The sequence below is a fragment of the Engystomops pustulosus genome, chromosome 4 (assembly GCF_040894005.1).
Source record: "Engystomops pustulosus chromosome 4, aEngPut4.maternal, whole genome shotgun sequence".
Classification (NCBI taxonomy): domain Eukaryota; kingdom Metazoa; phylum Chordata; class Amphibia; order Anura; family Leptodactylidae; genus Engystomops; species Engystomops pustulosus.
Genome location: NC_092414.1, coordinates 174475632 through 174500156, shown reverse-complemented (window position 1 = coordinate 174500156; position 24525 = coordinate 174475632). Strand labels below are relative to the sequence as shown.

The 24525-nt window shown below is 40.9% G+C and overlaps 2 protein-coding genes across 6 annotated transcripts in view; one reads left to right on the top strand and one right to left on the bottom strand.

The window, feature by feature from the left end:
- Nucleotides 1–1280: 1280 nt before the first annotated feature.
- Nucleotides 1281–21795, bottom strand: PGPEP1L (pyroglutamyl-peptidase I like). 4 transcript variants are annotated; one of them, XM_072148579.1, is made up of 6 exons: nucleotides 21704–21795; nucleotides 7504–7591; nucleotides 6825–6877; nucleotides 4878–4994; nucleotides 2695–2921; nucleotides 1281–1685 (listed from the first exon to the last, which is right to left on the bottom strand). In XM_072148579.1, exons 2-6 carry the CDS (start codon nucleotides 7544–7546, stop codon nucleotides 1523–1525), a joined length of 603 nt encoding a protein of 200 aa, XP_072004680.1. In that variant the 5' UTR covers nucleotides 7547–7591; nucleotides 21704–21795; the 3' UTR covers nucleotides 1281–1522. The 4 variants fall into 4 exon arrangements, with proteins under 4 accessions (XP_072004680.1, XP_072004681.1, XP_072004678.1 ...); XM_072148580.1 differs by lacking the exon at nucleotides 21704–21795 and adding an exon at nucleotides 14328–14350; XM_072148577.1 differs by lacking the exon at nucleotides 21704–21795 and adding an exon at nucleotides 8247–8513.
- LOC140127650 (protein FAM169B-like) overlaps nucleotides 13075–24525 on the top strand; it is a 34051-nt gene continuing 22600 nt past the window's right edge. Inside the window, exon 1 of one of the 2 annotated variants that reach the window (XM_072148575.1) lies at nucleotides 13075–13305. In XM_072148575.1, the coding sequence (XP_072004676.1) occupies nucleotides 13173–13305 (133 nt within the window). In that variant the 5' untranslated portion in view covers nucleotides 13075–13172. The remainder of the gene's footprint in view (nucleotides 13306–24525) is intronic. The other variant, XM_072148576.1, reaches the window with a different exon arrangement.

Here is a 24525-nt window from a genome sequence, read left to right as displayed (position 1 = left end):
ATCTTTAACAAAATGAATAGTGCAGATAATTGTAATACACTTTAGTACACAATCTGTTCCTGTGCCCTTCTTTTTCCTCTGTCTTTCCTCCAAATTTAAGCGATTTGTGTAAATCTGCTTTCTGTCCTGTATCCACTGACAGGGAGCTGATAAACTTAACTCTTTAGAGAGAGTTCCTGGATAGTCTAATTTCCTCAAATCAACAAGGGAAATATTCTCTAGGTAAGGGAAAAGTACATTTTTAGCCTTCTGCCCTTCTCCCTGTGCTGTGCACAGAATTTCAGATAAAGCGCTCACCACAGGACAAAGAAGGAGAAGAAAAATGCCAGAGAAGCTGCTTAACTTAAAGGAAATCTAGCATGGATAAACCAGGGACTCTTACTCATAGATCCAGGCAATGTGACTGTGGTAATTTTCTTATATTTGTTATCCATGGGGTCCTTCCTTCTAAAATTCAACTTTTAAAATAGTCTACTGCGCCAGTTCCTAGAGTACCAACATGCTGCAAATCCACACTCTGCAAGAGCACGTCTCCCCTGAAAATTCTCTGCTGCTGTGATATTACATCAGGCAGAGAAGGGGGGAGTGCTGAGGGGGAAGGGAGGACAGGGTAACAACCAGTGAATCTGTAGCTCAGAGGGACTCTGGGAACCTCCCCAGTAGCCCTTTAAGGTTCATTAGCATCATTTAGAAAGTTGATTTACAAGGAAGGAGGCCATAAATATAAGAAGATTATCACATTCACAGTGCCTGGATCTATGAGTAAGTGGTCCCGGTTTATCGCAATGGATTTTAATAGATTACTATTATCACCTACTACATGTTTGATTTCTGCAATAAAAGTTCCCGTTAAGATTTTCATCTTTCAATTGGGGTGGGTGACCTTGGTGCAAAGAAAAATCTTGCTACAGAAGACTTTACTTAGATGGCTCATTGATTTCACTGTGATTGTTCTACAGAATTATTTGTTACTTAATTAAAGCAATGAAGAATCTTTAAACATTTATTATGTTTTCCCTATTCTGGGTTTTTTAAACTTTGTTTCCCATGGATGAAGCCACCATATTCCATTTTGGGAGGGATTTGCATCAGTTTTTGGCCAGTCTCCTGGGCTTGAGCTTCCAAATGCTGGAGTGTGAATTAGACCTTACATATTATTTTGAAAGCAGGTTCTATTTTTTAATGTTCTATATTTCTCTAGTTCCTTTGAATGGTCTTGTACTATGATAATCCTTTGACTCTGATGATGCCTCCTTTTGTCATCAGTCTCTTAATAATAATAAATACTAATAATTTCTTTATTTATTTGGCGCACACAGATTACGCAGTGCTACACAGAGCTTGCCAAATCACTCCCTGTCCCCAATGGGGCTCACCTACTACTAGTATGTTATGGAGTGTAGAAGGAAACAGGAGGACCTGGAGGAAACCCATGCAAACATGGAGAGAACAAACAAACACTTTGCAGATGTTGACCCTGGGGCTGTAGTCCTAACCACAAAGCCACCGTGCTGCCTTTGTGTCATTGGTGATTAAGCTGCCTCAGCACCTCTTGGATGATGATTTGCAGGACTTGTCCCAGTAGCCCTGCTGTTATGATTCTGCTCAATGGTGGCACATGAATAAATATGGCTTTCCTGGATCCATAGTACAGGGATATGTAGTAGGTGTATTCACAGAGGTACCTGTAGAGATAGAGAGAGAGACAGGTTCACAAATCATATTTATAATCTCATATTCTAATACAGAACTTGGACAACAAGCACGAGAAGCTAATTTGTATACAATATGAAATTGACCCAATAAACCACTACCAGTATGAAAGCTTATCACTTTCTAGATGTTTCTTTTATGACTCGGCGTGGTGGCTTCATCTAGAAAATCAACTTTGAAGATAGATGTAAAATGGCTGTATAAAGTCAGAGCCCGAGAGTTTAGCACTGAAGTCCAGCTCTCCTTGCCTCTAGAATATCCACTTCACTGTAAATGACATCATGAACTAGACCTCTGTACAGCCAGTTACTCATGTCCTTTGATACTGGACCGTCTGTTACTGTGTAGGGGGCATTCTCCAACAAAGAGAGCTTGACTTCAGTGCTGGGCTCCCTGCCTCCATAACTTTATACAACCAATTCACGTCTTCAAAGTAGATTTTCTGAATGATGTCACCAAGCTGGGCCATGAAAGAAATATGAACTGTAAGACCTATGACAATATAATGGGAGTGGTTTATTAAGGTCTATTCTACCGTAGTGCTTTTAAAGTAAATCTACCATAAAAAAAAAAAAAATCAAGCATGATAAACCAGTTACGCTTACTTACATGCAGGTACTGTGTTTCTTTTAAAATCAACTGTCTACTATTCTAATTGGCCAAAAGTGTTCCTAGAGGTGTTACCAGAACCCTTCTGTGCTGCAGCTTCACAGACCGTCTCCCCCTCAGCTCTGCCTCACTGTAGTAGAGAAAGTTTCAGAAACCTACCAATTATTGGCAATGTATCACTTTAGTATATAGTGCACTCATTCTGCATGAAACCCTCAAACAATCAGCCGTGTACTATAGGACGTTCAGAAAATAGAGATTATGCTAATTCATGCTTAGAATAAACCTACAGGAACAATAACCTTCATCCTACTTTAGGGTTTTTTATTTTTATTCTTTTTGTAGGCAGGCACTGATTTGAACTTCTTTTACCTCCCAGCATCTCTGGAATGGATAACATGAACCCCGGGCCATGATATGTTTTTGCAGACGCCTTTCATATTAAGGGCAGACTCTATTCTTTCCGGTCCTTCCAGTAAACAGCAGCCTCCTTGTGGGTGAGCGCCGCTGAGGTCTTTCTCCATGTAGCCGTTGTTTCTTCCGCATTGCTCCAGGGCAATTGCTTTGGATGAAGACATCATTCCAACATGCACAGACAGCTAGTGTATTTTGCCATTTTTGCCAGGAAAGAATAACAGGAAATGAATATAGTGAAATGCAGATTTCCTCTCATATGGGCACAAAATAGAAGTAAAACATATACTGCTAATGTTTGAGTAGTCATCAGCTGGGATGTGAATGCTTATATTATTGCAGATAAGAAAAATTTACTGTACCTTAAAAAACAACCTTACGGGTTTAAATTAAAATTTCAAATAAAAATAATAAAATTTCCCGCTAAATTCATAGTGTATGTTTAGCTTCTACACCACCATGGACTGTAAAAAACAAGCATAGGCTAAAAGATCTTCTGACGCCCCAAAGCATCAGCTATTCTGGAGTTTACGCTTATATACATGTATATTATAAGCTACAATGGGGAAAAAAGTATTTACTACACCAATTGTACAAGTTATCCCACTTAAAAAGATGAGAGACCAGTAATTGTCATCATCGATAGACCTCAACTATGAGAGGCAAAATGTGAAAACAAATCCAGAAAATCCCATCTTAAAGAATTTATTTGCAAATCATGGTGAAAAATAAGAATTTGGTTTATAACAAAAGGTTACATCTCAATACTTTGTTATATATCATTTGTTGGTAATGGCAGAGGTCAAATGTTTTCTGTAAGTCATCACAAGGTTGGCACACGCTCTTGCTGCTATGTTGGCCCATTCCTCCATGCAGATCTACTCTAGAGCAAGGATGTTTTGGGGCTATTGCTGAGACTGACTTTCACTGACTTTCAACTCCCTCCAAAGGTTTCCTATTGGGCTAAGATCTGAAAACTGGTTTGGCCATTGAAATGCCTCTTACAAAGCCAGTCCTTCCTTGCCCCGGCAGTGTGCTTGGGATCATTTGTAGTAAACAGTTCTACTTTGGGGTTTCATCTGACCATATGACATTCTCCCAATACTCTTCTGGAACCTCTAAATGCTCTATAGAAAACTTCAGACAGGCCCGGATATGTACTGGCTTAAGCAAGGGGATACATCTGGCACTGCAGGACCTGGTGACCTAGTGTGATCCTGTTGGAAATCCTGCATTACCTCTTCTGCAGGTCACTCACTAGGTCCCACCTGTGTGGTTTTGGGATATTTGCTCACCGTTCTTGTGATCATTTTGCCCCCACAGGGTGACAACTTGCTTCAAGCCCTTGATGGAGGAAGATTATGAGAGGTCTTGTATTTCTTACATTTTCTAATTATTGCTCCCACAGTTGATTTCTTCACACCAAGCTGCTGCCTATTGCAGATTGTCTTCCCAGCCTGGTGCAGGTCTATAATTTTGTATCTCGTGTCCTGTGACAGCTCTTTGGTCTTCCCCATAGTGGAGTTTGGAGTGTGACTGTTTGAGGTCCTGACAACAATGAGCCATTACTACAGGTAATGAGAGGAGAGGAGCCTCTTATAGAAGAAGTTACAGGTCTGCGAGAGCCAGAAATCTTGCTTGTCAGTAGGTGACCAAATACTTATTTTCCACCATAATTTGAAAATAAATCCTTTAGAAATCAGACAATGTGGTTTTCTGGATTTGTTTGCTCATTTTGTATCTCATAGTTGAAGTTCTACCCATGATGACAATTACAGGTCTATCTCATCTTTAAGTGGGAGAACTTGCACAATTGGTGGCTGACTAAATACATTATTAAAAACTTTTTACATTATTATTAGAGGCAATAGCATATTTATCTAACTATACAGCCGATGCTTGTGTCCATCAAGACTTACAAGTGCGAAATCTAGATTACAGGTAAGGTATGACTAGTTGTACAATGTATGTAATACTGATTTTTAGAAACCTCTTATAAAAACAATGTACCTGTGCAAAATGGCATGACTTGTGCATGTGGCATTATTCTGCCATGGTATAGTCCAAAAGGTATTTTTTACCCTGTTATTGCCACCTTGACAACTAATGTGTTCATGTCCACCAGGATGTGATAAACCAACCTGCGGTTTCAACTCTGTCCAAATCCATTTAATCTTCTTCTCCACTTCACTATATTTCACTGGAAGCTCCAGGATCTTAAGATGAATGTTGTCACCAAGGCCAAGTTTTGCCAGTTCCTGCAACAAGGTCATGGTGAACAACAAGGCACATGCTTAACCTGGTATGAGCTTAATATGTTTATTAGCAGTACACAATTACTAAGACAAGAATTCTGAGATGACCAATACAATTATTACAGTGACCTGTCATCCACTGAGCCCATCACCAGTACCCTGTGATGTATAATGCATGTCCCCTGGAGGTCTTTGCATATTTTCATGTGCCAGCACTACTGAAAGATCATCTTTTATTCTCCTGTCAAATACAGTCAAGGAGGTAGGACTGCTCGTCCAGACAGTCAGCCTGCCCCGCCATCCAAGTATGATACTTGCCCGTATCATAGAATAAAGAGAATTATAAAATGTGTGCCAGCCCTGCCTCCCAACGCCCGCCCCTCGTTATCCTTCAGTGCCAACACACATAGGGGTGCGGTGTTCCTGTGAAGCCGGCACGTGTACTACACGTGCACAAGATCTCGGCAGTGAAAGAGATGATTGGCCGGTGTGATTGGAGGCAGGGTTGGCACCCACAATGCTTACAGTGGGCAGAGCATATGGTTGTCAGGAGGTGGGGCTGCCTGACTGTCTGGACGAGAAACCCTTCCTTCTTGACTGCATTTTACATTAGAATAAAAGATGATTTTTCAGAAGTGCTGGCACTTAGGGTGGAATAAGAGGATGACCGGTTCCCTGTTAAAAGGACTGTCTAATAAAATATGTACCGTATATACTCGAGTATAAGCCGACCCGAGTATTAGCCGAGACCCCTAATTTTACCACCAAAAACTGAGAAAAACTATTGACTCGAGTATAAGCCGAGGGTGGGAAATGCATTGGTCACAGACACTCCCCCATTATATAGCCAACTAGCCCCCTATAGTATACAGCCAGCCCAGCCTGCCCCCAGTAGTATACAGCCTGCCCCTAGTAGTATACAGTTTGCCCCCAGTGGTATACAGCTTGCCCCCAGCATTAAAAAAAAATAAACTTATATACTCACCCTCCGGTGGCCCCGATGTCCGCGCCGCTTGTCTTCAGGCGTCCGCGCCCTTGTCTTCAGGCTTCCGCGCCGTCTTCTTTCTTCTGCTGGGCGCCGCCATTGCTCTATCCCGGCCGGCGCCTAGTATGACGCGCCGCTGCTGACCTTATACTAGGCGCCGCCCGGGGGAAAAACATGGCGACGCCCAGCAGAAGAAAGAGGACGGGCGCGGAAGCCTGAGGACAAGCGGCACGGACATAGGGGGAGCAGGGCTGCACATCTAAGTTTATTATTTTTTAAGTATTTTTTACTCTTGACTCGTGTATAAGCCGAGGGGACGTTTTTCAGCACATTTTTTGTGCTGAAAAACTTGACTTATACACGAGTATATACGGTAATATGCCCTTGCTGCCTCTCCCAGGCTTCCCTCATGTTCTTCTTGGTTTAGTGATGATGACCCCCACATAGCGGCAAGTCAGGACTCCAGTAATCGTCTGGTAAAAAGTCTATTCCTTGAAGAGCAGAGGAGCATGCTAGGTACAGGTTAGGGTCATTTTTGCCTATAAGGACAACTTTGTCCTGGCTGATTTTTTTTTTTATCAGGGTCTATGAAATCTAAAGTGTATTGAGGTACAAGAAGCTCAAATTCCTCTGTATAGATGACATATAATATTGCTGCTCATATACAATAGAGGGCCATAATGCCGCCATCTGCATGAAGCCTTACTTACGAGAAGCCTTATATTAAGATTCCTGACCTGTTAACTTTCATATGATTCTGCACCTTGTAATTCTTTGGTTTAGTGAGGGAAGATAAAAATTAAGAATATAAGTCAACTTTACGTCCACCAAGAAAACAGCTCAATTACCTTTACTGCTTCAATACTTGAGTTAACAAAATAATTTCTATATGGCCCAAAACCTTTAAATACAAAATAAAAAGTTCAGTCAGCAATGCATCTTCGTAACAGACCATTAAGACATCTATTAGTTTTCGGCTTTCCATACCCAATGTTCTGGCCAGGTATATTTATTAAAGTGTTTACAACACAATTCTGTCAGCATATATACATAAAAAAGCCTCTTAAATGCCAATTTGTAGACAAAATGTGCGTTACCTTGGAAAAGGCGCTGAGACACTACAATAAATCTGGTGCAATATGTCTGTCCAGTCTTACTTTGCGATGCTTTTGAGAAATCATTATGCAATATATTGCAAGCGAGTTTGTTCGAATAAACTTGCTCCTTGTGTTTGCGGAATTTTCTTGCCTGAACGTAGAATTACTGAACTGAACTTCACACATCAGTTCTTTGTGTGGACCAGTAAATACTGCAGTCATACGGAGTCACGTAGTGTGTCACCAGTCTTAATTAAAGGGGAATTGGATCCATCTGAAAGTGGCCTGAGACTGCGTTAACATCGTTTTTAGCATAAACGCAATGTTAATGGAATGTTTACACACTGTTTGAACTAAGCCTAAGCTGCCAGGACCTACCTCATCATGGAAAGCATTGCTACCTACTTATCCCCTACATTTTTCATCTTACCAGTGATAACAATCAGGTTGGGACTATTTGAACTGGAAGCCATGATCTAGTCCTGGTCCAAGAGCATTGATTCACCTGATGGCAGACTCTGCAAGGGAAATGTGAGTTTCAGTTATTCAGATCTAGAATCGGCAAAATGATAATTTTAGGCCTCTTACACGTGATTAAATGCACTCATTAAAAATTACTCTGTGCGCTGAAGGGATCTTGCGACCCAAACCCCCAATCACTGGAATTAATTCAGCATGTCTGGTTAATTCCAGTGATCAGAGGTTCGGGTCAGGAGATCCCTTCAGCCCAGTGATTTTAACTGACCGCACTTGCCCGTGGGCAGAGGCCTTAAACGGGTTGTCAAAGCCAATGAAAATTCGATTATAATGTTGTTAAAATTCCTGCTTCATCAAGATAAGTACTTCCTGGTCCTTTATGACACACAGGAAATGACTTCTCAGGCAATCACTTACTTAGGCCCCTTACACACAAACTGACTGGCTGGAGAAGGGGGGAGCGCTCCTCACCCCTCCTCTTTCCATAAGTGCAGCCAGGAAGAACGTAAAGCAAAAGATGGAGGACACTCTATCTTCTTGCCAAAAACGGCATGGGACGTTTCTACAGCTAGCTTAAAAATAAAAAAAAAACATTATACTCCAAAACATATAGGTAAGTTAATTAGATTGTGAGCCCCGTTGGGGATAGGGACCGATCTGTGTGCACTATATAAATAAAGAATTATTATCACTCACTCTGTTCAGAAGAACATTCCCTTTTAAAACTGGTTGCCTGGCCAAAAGCGAGATTGGTCCAACAAACCAAGAATCCATTGAAATCTTCTGATGGGCCACCATCATTGAGGGATTACTATGAGATGGATATTAAGAACTTAACCTGTGCTTTGTTTACGCCCTGTGTTCATCCACTGATGTCCATGAGTACTGCTCCTGGGAAGGACAGGAGATCACACAATGTGAAAGGGCTGGGAGTTGTACCCGATGATGTGTGCATTATGATGACTCAATTACTGGCTGATTTTATTTATTATGGCTCAGTGTTGGCCACATTGAACCCATTCCAAGTTGTGCAGATTCCAAACCCATGACTCCGCAGTGGAGATTAGAAACCCAGTAAACAAGTCTGTAGTATTCTGGATTTGTGTGGATATGGTCAAGGGAGTAAGATGTTTGTTACTTGTTTCCAGGGCTTGGTTACATTGCCATTATCAGGATCTGCTCTTACATAGTAAAAGCTGAAGAAGGAAACCTATATAAGGAAGCTTGTCCTCTCTAAGCCCCCTTAAGCTCATCAACAGTACCTTGTGAAGTATAGTGCATGTCACCTGGAGGTCCTTATTGCAAAATTCTAATTAAATTAGGATAAAAGCTTTTTTTTAAAAAAATTTTCTGAAGTGCTGGCACACAGAATTTTGCAAAAAGGACTTCTGGGGGACATGGATTATGCTTCACACAGTACTCTTTCTGGGATTTAGGGGATGACAGTTTCCCTTTAACATACGCGGCCCAAAATATTATGAGAGGCATATAATATGTCCCAGGGTAAACATTAGCAAAGAGTTGAATGTTCTCTCTGTGTTTGCGTGGGTTTCCTCCGGGTCCTCCAGTTTCCTCCCTCACTCCAAAACATACTGGTAGGTTGATTAGAGTGTGAGCCCCATTGGGGACAGGGAGTGATTTGGCAAACTCTGTACAGCGCTGAGTAATCTGTGTGCACTATATAAATATTATATATATTAAATATTATTAGTCCTTATTCAGCCGACAACCCAACATTTTGGAAATCTTTTTTTTTTTTATGCATCAATGTACAGAGCTGTATAATGTAACATTTTATGCAGGATCAGCTGACTTTGTCATTGATACCATTTGGAGGACTTTATGATCTTTTGATCAATTTTTATTAAAATTTTAAAGGTTGGCATAAAAGTGGTGATACAAGGTTCAAAGTTTTGATACTTTTAAAGATTAGACACTTTATTTTATATACTGTATAAATATATATACAGAATATATACAGAAAACTTGAACTTTTTTATTTAACTTTTTTACAGGTTTTCTTTCTTTCTCTCGTTTTTGAAACCTAGGTTTGTGATGACTTTTTTATGTGTGTTTGTCAGATGTTTTTATCACATACAGAAATACAAGTGCAATCATATTATGAGTAACAAAAGCTTTTATTGACAGTTAGAAGGAGTTACTGCAGCAAGTCAATATTTGCAGTGTTGTCCCTTCTTCTTCAGGACCTCTGCAATTCTCCCTGGCAGCTCTCATCCACTTCTGGACCAAATCCTGACTGATAGCCGTCCATTCTTGCACAATCAATGCTTGTATTTTGTCACAATTTGTTGGTTTTTGTTTGTCCACCCGTCTCTTGATGATTGACCACAAGTTCTCAATGGGATTAAGATCTGGGGAGTTTCCAGGCCATGGACCCAAAATCTCTTAGCACTATACTAACTTGTGCCCACATTGTTTTTAGATTAAAAAAAATGCATAGTTCCTATTCCCAGAAAATGAAGTCATTAAGTGATCGATCAAAATCCAAATGATTATCCCATGCAGATTTGGACTTGGAATAATATTCAAAATCAAAATGGAGATTCAAATATAAACTTCAGTGGAAATGCCTCAAGACAAGTGATATCACCCTGATGTGGTCTGTTTCTGACAGTTTCAGACGTTCCATGGATTGTAACTGGACTTTCAGCATTCTGGAGCACCAATGTGCTAGATTTCTTTACAGGCCAGTTCTCATCTAAGTATTGGATTCCGTTTTGCAGTTTCCGTTTTTTAAAATACGTGTTGTAATTTAAAGAGCTGTCTGGACGGATTAATTCATCACAAATTATTATTTTTCTTTTTTTTTTTAATAATTAGCTTTATGTTAGTTTCAGTTTCCTTTTTTTCATAATTTTATAGCCATCCGTTTTTTAAATTTATTTCTCCTATCTGCTCAAACGGGGGAATGTAAAAATTTACACCATTTAAATTAATGTGGAAAAATAACAGAAACAGCAAAGCTTAAAGGGGTGGGCCACTTTACTTTATGTGAAGGGAAAGATATTAGATAATTTACCAATACATATCTATTTCAAGTTTTGCACCTTTTTCTTGATATGTAAAGTGAAGCCTCCCATCTTTTACCTCATCAGCCAGACATCTCTGTCCATAAATTGGCCATAGATAGAGGGTCGGATCTCAGTCTATGAATAAACGCCTGCCAGGACCTTATGATAGTATTCATAAATATAGGATCAAGGACGATTGTTCATCAAGAGAGATCACATGACCCTCTATCTTTGGTTATGTTATGGACAGTGTTGTCTGATGAGGTAAAAGACAGGAGGCTTCACTTGATATGTATTGGTAAATTACCTAATATCCTGCACCCCATACTTAGGGTACATTCACACGACGTGTGCCAGCCGTACTGTAGCACGGTGGGCACACGTCAGCGCCGGGGAGAGGAGGAGGGGATGAGCGTCGCTCACCCCCTCCCCTCTCCATAGCGATGTATGGCATACTGCGCCATATTCCGGGGAAAGAGGGGACATTTTTCTCCTGGCTACGGGACGGTAAGGTGCCATACGATGCCGTGTGCCCATTGCCGTCTATAGGGGATGTATATACGGTGTATATATATGCCCTCCATGCGGTCGTGTGAATATAACTTTGGGCCGTTTTTAAGCAGTCCGTTAAAAAATGCATCAGTTTTTGACAGGTTTTACCAATTATCTTAATTAAAACTGGTCAAAAACGGATGAGTTTTCAAAAAACGCATGCGTTTTTTAACAGACTGCTTAAAAACGGGCCAAAAATGGGTTCAAAACACCACGTGTGCCGTCGGCCTAAGGGCGCGTTCACACGTTGCGTTTTGACCTGCGTTTTCATTGCGTTTGAAATGCATATACAACAGCTGAGGAGAGGTGATTTGCCTAATTACATCAGTGTTAACGTTTCCGTTTACAAAATGCATCGTAAACGTGATGTTAACGCATGCGTTAATGCATGCGTTTTGTTAACATGTGCGTTAACATTGCGTTTACAAACGTAAACGGTAATGTAATTAGGCAAATTACCTCACATCAGCTGTTGTATATGCGTTTCAAACGCAATGAAAACGCAACCAAAACGCAACGTGTGAACGCGCCCTAAGGGTGATGCCACATGTTGCATGTTTAGAACGTTTAGCCCCTTACTGACCGCCCTATTGGCTTTTTACGGCGGTCATTAAGGGCACTTCTTCTGACGCGACGACTTTCTATGGCAATGCGTCAGAAGAAGATTTCGGGACATCGGGTTTAGCTGGTGCCGGGCTGTGAAATTACAGCCCAGACCCTGCACTAACACCCGGAATCTGAGTTTTTCCGATCCCGGGTGTTAGTGCTGGGTGTGGGAGAATCTGCTCAGAATGGCGCTGCTTCCATCCTATGCCCGGTCATGCGCCCATAATAATAATAATTCTTTATTTATATAGTGCACACAGATTACGCAGCGCTGCACAGAGCATGACAAAGTGCCCATACAGCAGTTTTCCGCCACATAGCGTTTCATCATTTAATTTATTATGAAATGGTCAGTTTGGGACTTAATGAATGTATTTTCCCAAAAAATTCAAAAGTTTATAAATCGCAGGTCCACATTGTTTTAACCCATGTGAAACACTTAAAGGGTTAATAGACTTAATAGAAGTTGTTTTACAGGTGACGTTTCTATTGTTGGGTAATTTATGGAGTTTAGGCCTTTCAAAGTCACTTGGAAGCCGAGTTGTCCCTCAAAATGTGAGTTTTGGGGATTTTCATGAAAATGAGAAAAATGGCACCTAAAGTTCTGCACCTTATAATATCCTAGAAAAATGACAGGACGCATAAAATATCATCCCAACATAAAGCAGACATTGCGGAAATGTTAATTATCAAGCATTTTGAGTAGTTTTACTTCCTGTCTAGAAAGCAGAATATTAAAAACTTGGAAAATGAGGAATTTTTACGAACTTTTGCCAAATGTTCACTTTTTTTCAGACTGAAACGCAAAACTTATCATTTAAATTTTACAACTAACATGAAGTACAATGTGTCACGAGAAAACATTCTCAAAATCACCCGGATATGTTAAAGCGTTCCGAAGTTATAACCAATTATCGTGAGACATGTCAGATTTGAAAAAGCGAGTCTGGTCATTGAGCTGAAAACTAGTGTCGGTGATAAGGGGTTATAGCATGCATTTTCAGGCCGCATGCGTTTTTTGTAAGCGTACCATGTGTTTGGCTGGTTTTAATCTGTTTCACACCTGCCTACACTTCTAGAAATGAAGATATACAGGTTCAAAGTAGCCAAACGCATGGTAAACATTACGAAACGCATGCATTTGTAAACTGACTGAAAACGCGTGAAAAAGCCCTTGCACACACATTACAAAAACACACGAGGTAAAGTGGCCAACCCCTTTAAGCTAGAGCGCAGATGGAAACTGCGTTTCCAGTTTCCATCTGAATAGAGGCCGCCTGCCCATCACTACTGTATGGAGCAGCCCCCAGCAGGGGCCGCAGTGAGTGTGGAGATGAGTGTGCACTCTGCTGGGAGTAGTCTCTCCACAGTGTAAACAAGCAGCTCCCGCCTCCTCACACTGCAGCAGCAGCACAGCCATTGCCCACATTGTATGAGGGGTGAGCCTCGGCCTATGGCGGCGCCGGCTGAGCGGGGAGGGTCGGCAGGAGGAGGGCTCAGTCCTGCACAGGATGTGATGGAGCAGCCGGGTGTAACACAGTGTGAGAGAGCCGGCCGGCCAGGAGGTACAGTGTGCGGGGGACAGGGGGCTGCAGCCTGTGCTCTGTGCAGGGACTGACTGCTGGGACTTGTAGTACTACCCGAGCAGGAGAGACACCTCCTAGCTCCTCACCCCTGACCTCTGGCACTCCACCTGTTACAAAAGTTATGTGCCACAGTGCATGTTGGGAGTTGTAGTCCTGAAACAACTGCAGTGCCACAGGTTGAGGAACACTGATCTATAGAGAGAAATAATCAGGTTACAATGGACAACTTCTACCTGTTATAAAGTGGATGTAGGTGAAATGAGGACAACAGGTTTTATATTTAGTTAATAATAATTCCTTTATATAGATTACGCAGCGCTGCACAGAGATTGCCAGATCAGTCAAGTTTTTTAAGGGAAGTTCTGCAACTTTCCACTCTACTTTGTAGGTTCCTGCAGGATAAGGTCCTGGCAGTGACTAGAGACGCTGCGGGGGAGGTCACGTGCTGCTTTGATTCCCTTTAGATGGCATTTGCTTTTCTATGGGAAGACATGTGAAAGGTAACCCGCACCCAGTGTTTTGCATATAAACAAGTAAGTCGTTTTGTATAAAGACCTGCGAATGTCGTCTTAACGCGCCCTTCTATGCCCCCAACGTGGAGTGGAGCTGGTGTAGTCGCTGTCATGATCACAAATTGTTGCATTTGCGATTAATTTGCTGCTTCTACACCAGAAAATTGGCGTAGAAGCAGTGATACATCTCCCCCCTTGTGTGAACACAGTCTTGAAGAAGGTGTGACTGTAGCCCTACATCCTGAGATCAGTTATGATGATTTTGGATCGATAAGATAAATCTGGAGGAGACACACAAACTGGACTTAGACGGTGTGGCCTGAAATATATGAGAAGATAAGGTCCTGCAATGAACTGTACATTGAATAGTGGTAGCAAAGGATACAACGCCTAAAAGACCCGTCTCTGTGGAATTGTTGATAATGGATTCCATTGTTCAGAATCTATTTACTGTAGAAGAAATCTACCATCAAAACCAGGGACACTTACCTGTAGATCCAAGCACCATGACCTTCTAAAATCAACTTCTATAAGTATGCTAATTAATCAGATGGGTTCCTGGGTGTGTTACCAGAGTCGCTCTGTGCTGTAGCTTTACCGGTTGTTACACTGTTCAGGAGAACTTCCTACTGTGTAAGATTACATTAGGCAGAGGGAGGGGGAGACAGTGTAACAGGCTTCCCTTCAATGTCGTGGCATATCCCAATGCAGCAGCTTACCACCACATATGGGGTATTGTTATACTTAGGAGATATTGGGTATTAAAGGGGTTGTCCGAGAGCTATAAAAATAAACTAAAGGGGGCTGCTTAACCCCTTAAGGACGCAGCCATTTTGTAGCTTAAGGCTCAGCCCGATTTTTTGGATTCTGACCTGCGTCGCTTTATATGGTTATAACTTTTGAACACTGTTACTTATCAAAACGATTCTGAGATTGTTTTTTCCCCACATGTTGTACTTCATTTTAGTGGTAAATTTTGGCTGATAAGTTTTGCGTTTACTTACAAAAAAAAAGCAAATACGATAAATTTTTTGAAAAATTTGCCATTTTCGAAATTCAAAATCATTGCGTTTTCAGGCAGATAGATTTACCACCTAAATAAGTTGCTGAATAACATTTCCCATTTGTCTACTTTACATTTTCATAATTTCTGAAATGTCTGGATAATTTATTTTGATGTCGCGTGGCTTACAAAAAGAATATCGCTTTTCCGGATTTTCAGAATTGACTATTTTGGGGATAAATACAGTTTTGAATGAAATTTTACATATTTAGCATCAAAACCCCCTATATAACCAACCCATTTTCAAATCTGCACCCCTCAAGCTATCAGAAACCGCTTTTACGAAGATTGTTAACCCCTTGAGATCTTCATAGTAATTGAATCAAAATGGAGGTGAAATTTAGAATGGTCAAATTGTTCCCTTATACGTTCATTTAGCACTAAAATTTACACATTTCCAAAATATAAAAAGAGAAAACCCACCATACAATTTGTTCTGCAATTTCTCCTGAGTGCAGCGACCCCCCACATGTGGCTGTGACTTGTGTTATGGGCGCACAGCGAGACGCAGAAGGGAAGGAGAGCCCTGCAGCTGCCAGGATTTTAGTTTCCTCATTGGCCCCTTTTGAAGGCTATAAAATTTTCGCTTTTTCGTTATTTGGGCCATGTGATGCCATTTTTTTTGCGCGATGAGATGCTTTTTCCATTGTTACCATTTTGGGGTTAGTATCACCTATTGTTGAAAATTTAGGAACTTTTTTTGAGGGCAGGAGTAGAAAAGCATCAATCCTGTACTGGATTTTTTGCTTTTTTTTTTTTTGTGTTCACCGTATAGACTAATAATCATATTATCTTCATTCTATGGGTCGATACGATTACGGGGATACCAGACATGAATATATTTTCTTACGTTTTACTAAATTTGTCAAACAAAACCCTAATGTGGGGAAAAATCTATCATTTATGTATTGCCGTCTTCCAAGTGGCATAACATTGTTACTTTTTTGGCTACGGAGCTGGTTGATGGCTTATTTTTTGCGGGACATGTTGTACTTTGCACCAGTATCATGTCGGAGTACACATGGTTTTTTGATCACATTTTATAGCATTTTTTGTGGGATTGAATAGCTAAAAATCATAATTTTTGGAAGGTTTATAGCAGTTTTTTTTTACGGCGTTTATCGTGGGGGTTCAATAATGATTTATTTGTATTCTACGGGTTGTTACGGACGCGGTGATACTATATATGTGGGGTTTTTGTTATGATTTAGACTTTTTTGGGGTTATATGTCTCTTTATATGTTATGGGGCTTATGGGCATTTTTATTGATTTATTACTTTATTTTTTATTGAATAACATTTTTTTTTTAACTTTTTCACTTTTTCCACCATGGGAAATGACCAAGCAATCATCTGATTGCTTGTTCATGATAATACTCTGCAATAATCATGTATTGCAGAGTATTATCAGTGTCAGCCTATGCACTTGCATAGGCTGGCACTATGCCAGTAAGATGACGTCACAGACGCCATCTTACTGGCAGTGCCTGCAGGCTGTGCTGGGGACCAGATCGGACCCCAGCACATCCATAGCAGCGATCGGTGCCCCCCGAAAACGGTTCGGGGGGGCCGATCGTGGGGGAAAGACACCCCAGAGACATGTTAGATGCCGCGGTCGTGCTGACCGCGGCATTTAACGGGTTACACACCCGCGATCGGAGCCGACTCCGATCGCGGGTGTTACACTGGGGTGCCGGCTATTAGTTACAGCCGGCACCCCGTGTTTCCCCATGCCGGTTCGGCTCTGATCCAGAGCCGAGCCGGCATAAGCGCCGTGGCGGATATATCCGCCACTGAGCGCTAAGTCACTGCGCTCCGTGGCGGATATATCCGCCACGGAGCGTGAAGGGGTTAAAAAAATAAAGATCTGCTTACCTTACGGTGCCCTCCGGTGTCCCGCGCTGCTGTCGCTCCGGTCCGGGCTCCATGTAAACAAACATGGCCGCCGGAGCAGCACTTGAACTTGGGAAGGTTCAAAATGGCCCAAGTCGTTAAGAGATTAAAAGAATCAGGCGGCACTCGGTACTTCTAGAAATATACAGAATAGATCATTCGTGCTGCTACTAATCAGAAACACTAAGAGGAGTATTTTTAGTACAACCTATGGTTTGGCTACATCCACTGAATCCTGTACTAGTTGTTGCTTCACTGATTTTAAGGCATTTGTACCATTACCTGCGGCCTCTACCACCCCACGCAATCTTTGCTGTTAGTATAACCTCCCAAAATATAAATAAGTCTCTCTCCTACTCAGGGTCGGCTCTAGGTATTAGTAGGCCCCTGGGCGACAGGGCCTCAGTGGGCCCCTTTGCAATGAATTCAGGTGACGGAATTATAAATTCAGAAACTAAAATATGCCCTAGCTTATCATCCCAGAGAGCCCCCTCGTAGGTTATTTTATATTAAGCCCCACATAGGCTACCAGAGACTGAGATTGGGCCATATGCAACAGCTCTGGGCCCTGGCGCTTGCCCACGTATGCCGGGTGCTAGCGCAGCCCTGCTCTTACTGAGCACTATGAAGCATGTGTATCACACTATCGGTTGTAGGTTGAGCAGTGTATTTAGGTGCAGTTTTTTTGCGCCTAGACTTCACGGTGCACCGATCTCCCAATAATTCTGCTGCGTATCACATCTATCCAGATGTGTTGTTGACTCCTCCCCTCCCCCCCTACGTTTCAAGTAGCGACAATCTAGTAAGTTAACTGTTAACTGCCAGCAACAGGAGTATGGACCCGCACTAGCACAGCCGGCACCAGCTGTAACATTGACACCCACGACCTGAGATAATCGTGGCGGTCAAGCGTGACCATTGTGTGAAAGGGGTTCCTAATGTTTACCATGGGTGGGGATTGGACCCCCTGAACCTAACTTTGGAAAAAAAGTTCAAAACAAGAGGGATAATGCCAAGGAAGCAATTGATTGTCCCTGCCGAGGGACAAATTTATAGTTTACTTTGAAACTTTTTGAGTAATGAGCTATATTGCACCTTCTGTGTCTTCAGACATTATCGTGCATGGGAAGGGTAATCTTGCTGCAAAAGCACTGCAAAGACCGGACACAGCAGACTGTAAGGTGATACATGTCCCCATATACGTCATTCAGGGAGAGCGCTCTATGGCTGCTGCAGTAAGAAGATATCGGCAGTATCTATATAGCGACATTCATCTCAGTATCACTGTCAGAATATGACATTCTTACAGGTAGCTACACAGCTATCAAAGGAAACATAACAAATATTGAGTGTCGGATAGTAACTCTGTTTAGTAGACATGAAATATTTTGAACAGTTACAATGTTATGTTTATTGCCCGCAGAGGTTTTACATATATTGTACTAAGCTTGGCCTCATGCCAAACCAGCGTCAGCAATTTCTAAGGAAAACATTAGTAAAATACAACCATAACTGGCTGCTGATTGTCAGACTGCAGTCACACAAGTCTATTACAGCCCCGGGCTAGTGACTAGATCAACGTATATATACTGTATATACTTGAGTATAAGCCGAGGCCCATAATATTATCACCAAAAACTGGGAAAACCTATTGATTTGAGTATAAGCTGAGGGTTGGGAATACATTGGTCATAGCCTCCCCAGTATATAGACAGCCATCCCCCTGTGGTATATAGCTAGACAGCCCCCAGTAGTATATAGACAGCCCAGCCCCCTGTGGTAAATAGCTAGACAGCCTCCTGTTTGGCCAGCATATAAAAAAATAAACGTGCATACTCGCCTTCCGGCACTCCCGATGCTCGGCGCGGCTCCCCAATGCTCCTGTCCCCATGGCTCCTCTTCTCTCTAATCTCTGCTGTAACAGCCGGCAGTGCGCATGGCCGTGGCTCTGCCGACTGTTACAGCAGAGAGAAGAGCTGTAGCACACTATGATGTAATCAGGGGCGACAGCCCTTCAAGGAGAAGAGGAGCCGCAGGGAATGGAGCATCAGGGAGGTGCTGGAAGGTGAGTGTGTACATTTATGTTTCTTATACACTCGAGTATAAGCCAAGGTGAGGTTTTCAGCACATTTTTGGTGCTGAAAGCTCGGCTTATACACGAGTATATCAGTAAATGGCTCCCCTACAAAAATGGGAAAAATGTCCCCAACCACTCCAAGGCGAACATAAAAAAACTCCCTCCAACCTGGAGGTTGTCTGAGCATTACGATCCTATTCCTATTCATTTTCCTATTTAACTTTATATTTGATGGCGCTATATAAAGATTATTATTATATTTCTGATCACGGCTTATGTATGACTTTGTCTCTGATCCGCTTTCCTGTTCTATTGTATTTTGATGATAATTTTGGTCTGACATAGCTCACTCTGACCTCAGCTTTATTTATGACTATGATCGACCCCGGTGCTTCACACAAGAATTCTAGATCTGTGGGGTTTATCTGCCATTTATACTGAGATCTGGTGGTTGCAGTGCAGTCCAAAATACCTGTATAGGGGATAAAAATTGAAAACTCACAGGACTTGGAGAACTACTTTGGGAGTAGCTCAAGATTGGTTAGTGGGCACCCTCTGCCGATATCACCAAAATGAACACTGATTTTAAACCGTCTTTTATTATTCTTCCTCATTAAACCATTTCTAAGATATTCCAAGTTTTATCCGTATGCTAATGAGGCAATTGGTGCACCTTGAGCACTGCTATTCCTGCCTTATTCACCATCAGCCAATGTTTCTCCTGCTTATCAGATGGAAAGTGTAGTGGTCCAGGCAGGGATAGCAGAATAGCAGGATCCTGGGTGCACTTACTACCTCATTAGCAAATGAGATACAATGGGAAATTCTCAGAAGCTACATAATGAATAGAAATAATAAGAGGTATGTTTGAAATCACAGTCCATTTCCATGCAACATGATGTCATACGATTATATTGCTGGAGATCATTATTGCACTGTTGGACCGTGGCCATAAAGATACGGTAGTATTTGCAGGAGGTTAGATGCTAGAAACTATGAGAGACTTGCAGTGATGCACATGTCAGTCATTGTTGTAGTAGTGACATGACATACAACCTCTGTATTGCAGGGGTTGTATACTACACAAGATGTACAGCCATACCTGCAGGAGAGTTATACAAGAAGCACCTGATTGTGTGCCACTTCCTGATGGAAATGTCCTTGTGTGTTTCCAGCCTACAGGTAGCTTCACACGGCGCAACATGCTGAGAAATTGTGACAAATAAATAGTACATTGTGCATAGATTTTGGGGTGAATTTGGCATGTTACCTTCTAAAAATGATTGAATATACTTTAAAAATTAGCAACAACACATAGTGTAAAAATGACTCGGGATACCACTACCATCTTCCTATGACAGTGATTTTGACTGTTTTCCCACATTTACAGTATGTAGCTGTAATGTGATGGATTTTATTTATCCCTGATCACATTGCTCGATCAGCCTCTGTTGGTGTACCGAGACCCAACAATGATGTTGCATTGAGAGCACACTCCTGCTGCACCTGTAGTCTGTATTAGGGTGGCTTCACGCTATCGATGATTATCAGCGTCCTCTGTCACAGGCTCTCCACACTGCTTGGATTACTTGCATCATATTGATGGAGTCACTCTAAATAGCAGTAATAATTACAGTGCTGGTGATGCCTTTAAGCTGGGAATAAGGGACTCCTTGCATCAATTATCAATACGATGTAAGGAGTCCATGTGGTCTGCCAGTGACACAGGACTGTATATGGTCCGTGATCCATGGCCCTTGGGCTGTAGCAGGTGCGCGCTGTCAATGTGACGTCACCACCAAGATCAACAGAGGCTGATGGTCTTGCACCGGACTGCAGGTAAAGACTGAAATAAATATACGTTCTTTCCTATATTTTCCTCCTTACATTTGCATCGTCTACCCCACATATGTATCTGTTCACATGAAATCACAGCAGCCTCCATCGACTTCTCTCTGAATGGTCCACACAGCAGCATGTCCTAGCAGTGAGACCTGTCAATCAGGCACAAGGAGGTGGAGCAGTGCATTGAATATCACATATAACGGACCCTATTACTATAATTGGACCCAGGTGATTGCATATAAGTTTACAAACTGATATTGTTACATTGCAGCCATAGAAAGGAACCATTTATGGATGAGGGCAATGCTTTTTAATATTTTTTTTAAATTAACTATTTATTTTGCTGGGTTCATATACATGACAGGTTCTCTTTAAAACCCTTCATAATCAATCACTGCAAAAAGATTGCACACATGCAGGTGGCAGGATTGGCTTCTAGATACATTACATGCCACTTTTTAACCCTATGTAGAGTGGCAAAAATGGAGGGTTTTTTTTTTTTGGTAGATTTATAGACTCTTTTACGACTAAAAGGCTGCCCGAAAAAAGGTACAAGCGTGACAAAAATAGTTAACTGTGCAAGAATTTCAGCACACTATTTCAGGTGTAAACTAAGCCAATCAATAGGAGGTGCAAAACTAGAGTGTCTTATATTTCGTCATGTATGTATCACCCAGCATGGGGCACTGAGATACATGTGGTGCAGCATACGGCTGTCTATTCTGTGCACTGTCTTACTTTTAGAAAGTCTTGATATTGTTACACCTAATCTGTGATCCCTTCTCGTAACCTCGGGATGACTTGTGTCTCAGGAAAGTTTTGTTTCCTGTTTATTCCAGAATGTGAGGAGCGACGTCAGATACATGCACCCTCGGTCACTCTGGCACAATGTAGATAACATCACATAGGGCTATAGGAAGTGCTCTCTGCTTCCCATGTGTCTAATATGCAGGTTCACCTATTTCTGGAAATAAAAGCATTCCTTACGTTGGAGCCAAATTCCGTAGAAACATATGGAAGGAAGCTGATATCCGAGCAGGACCCTGTAGTCTGTGCTCTGCTGGATGGGGAGAGGGAGGGGGTTGTTTACCAGTTCTTGCCTGTTTAAGATGGACTGAGTAATGGGCAGCATTCCCTCCGCACAGGGCAGCGCTTCTAAATTTACCCTCCTTGTGGTTACATGGTATCTCCTTATACCATTACCCGCAGATGGTAATTTAACTTCATATTTCACATACATTTGCTAATGATTTTACTTGTAACCCTTGATGTACTTGTATATGATGCAAGTTCCCCTTTGTTCTGTATTAGGAAGGGACAAAGTTCAACATACTTACCTGGAGCCAGATCAACTTTCGTGGTGGGCGCAAGAAGAATTAAAATTCACTGGCTTTATGTTATATAAAATTCTATTGTGGTTAGAATTTCTTGTGCCTGATGGATAACATTTAATCAGTTATACAACTTTATGAAATACGTTTTGTTCCAGTTCATCACAATTTGTCAGTGAATAGAGTACAGCTGATCAAAATCTGTGGGATTGCAGCAATTCTTTGATACACCTGCTGCATTAGATGTTATTAAGATGACACCGGTTTTGGTTTTATAAAGTCACCAGGTTTTGACCAAATTTGTCCCAGATTACATTACAACCATAGCATATGATCAGAATGGAGTCCAGCTGATACATTTTGCATAAACTGATGCATTGTAGCACATCAGGACAGGGGAGAATTCTTTCATCATATTGTACAATTTTCATCATATTTTGCAACTTTTTGAGCTAAGCAAATTCCTCCAGTTTAGTAATTTCCTGTGTATTACAAGATCCATAGGATCTTAGGTCTATACCTCTCTCTACAACAACCGTTTCCGATCACTGTATATCATCCTATCAGGTGAGAGAGGTATTGGATCTGTACAGGATTTTTGCCTATGGATCTTGTAATACACAGGAAATTACTAAACTGGAGGAATATGGTTGCAAATATTTGTGGGGTTATTTGGTGCACAACTTCTCCAACTTTATATTTCATTAGTCAATTGAGCAGATTTTATTTCAAGTGCAACTTTTCAAGACATTTAAAATTTTTATTACAGGAGTATTTTTAGGAGTAACTTCGGAAAGTAATACCTTTCCAAAGTTACTCCTAAAAATACTCCTGTAATAAAAATTAAAGATGCACCAGATCTACTGATTTAACTATTATATCTACCTGTGTCTGTCTACTCTATCATCTATCTATATATATTACTACAGTATTAGTGGTAATATTTATTTACCTCTGCTTTTATAAAACTATTTGTTTTTCTACTGTATCTATTGATATCTGCCCTGCTGTATTTCTGTACACTATTTACTGTATTTATAGTGATTGTCTATTTAACTAGTCTTTCTACTCTCTGTACAGTATCTATCTACAGTATCTATTGTATTTACCTACTTCGTATAACCATGAAACTGACTGTCCTACTGTATCTTTCTATACTAATTCTGTATTTGTCTATTTAACAATTTGTCTTTATGTACAGTATCTATTGTATTTACCTACCGTACTACCCTGTTTCCCCGAAAATAAGACGGTGTCCTATTTACATTTTTGCTCCTAAAGATGTGCTACGTCTTATTTTAGGGGTTGACTTATTTTTTGATGTACAAAAATTCACATTTATTGTTCAAAATTTATGAATATACTGTAGTCATTACTTCACATCGATCAGCCTAACCAGCCAAACTCTGAACTCCATCAAGAATTTCTTGTGACTCCATGTACAACAATCTATGGTACATTTGCTGATCCCAGGTTTTTAAGGCAGTTATATAACTCTCCAAACCCTTTTAGAATTATTGGCCTCTATCTCTTTTCAATAGCATTTTCCTTAAATAAGGACTTGCAGGCATCCCATAATCCCATGAATTCTTCACACACATCACAACCTCTTGCAGTATCTAAATGCTCTACTAATACTATGTATGGCATGGGGGGAGCTGTAGCCACGACTGCCACTAGGCCTTATATATATTATAAGCGTAAAAAAAAATTTCACTAGGTCTTATTTTTGGGGGGTGTCCTAACTTCAGGGAAACAGGTTATATATCTATTTAGCTTTCATACTATATCTGTCTATAATATTTCTGTACACTATTTATTGCATCTACAATATTTAGCTATTTATGCATTAAAATATTTTTTTTACTGTATCTATGTACAGTTTCTATCTATATCTATATATATCACAGAAAACTAATAGCACTCCAATCAAAGGATCAAGGATGCTCTATATTCCATGTGACGTTTTGGCTTGTGACAACCTTTCCCAAATATCTATTTACCTCCTCTATCTATTGAACTGTCTATATTTCCTCTGTATCTGCGTACAGTATTTATCTCGTGTTCTATTGAGCCATCTGTTCTTCTACTGTATCTTTATACATTACCTACTCTAACTATCTAGTTTTCTACTATATCTGTCTATAGACCAATTTGCAAGCTTTGTGCAGCGCTGCGTAATCTGTGGCCGCTATATAAAGAACTATTATTACAGTACCTCCGCACAATATTTATCTAATTTTCTATTGAACTATCTGTTCTTCTACTGTATCTATGTACATTATGTACTCTGTTGTATTTATATACCTACTCTACTGTATCTGTCTACAGTATATGTACAGTATTTATCTATTTGTCCACTTCACCATCTGTCTATCTGCGTACAGTATACATGTATCTAAATATTTATGTAGTAAACATGTCATCTAAGTTCTTAATTAAAATAGAACTAATAAGATATTACCTTTTAATCGAACA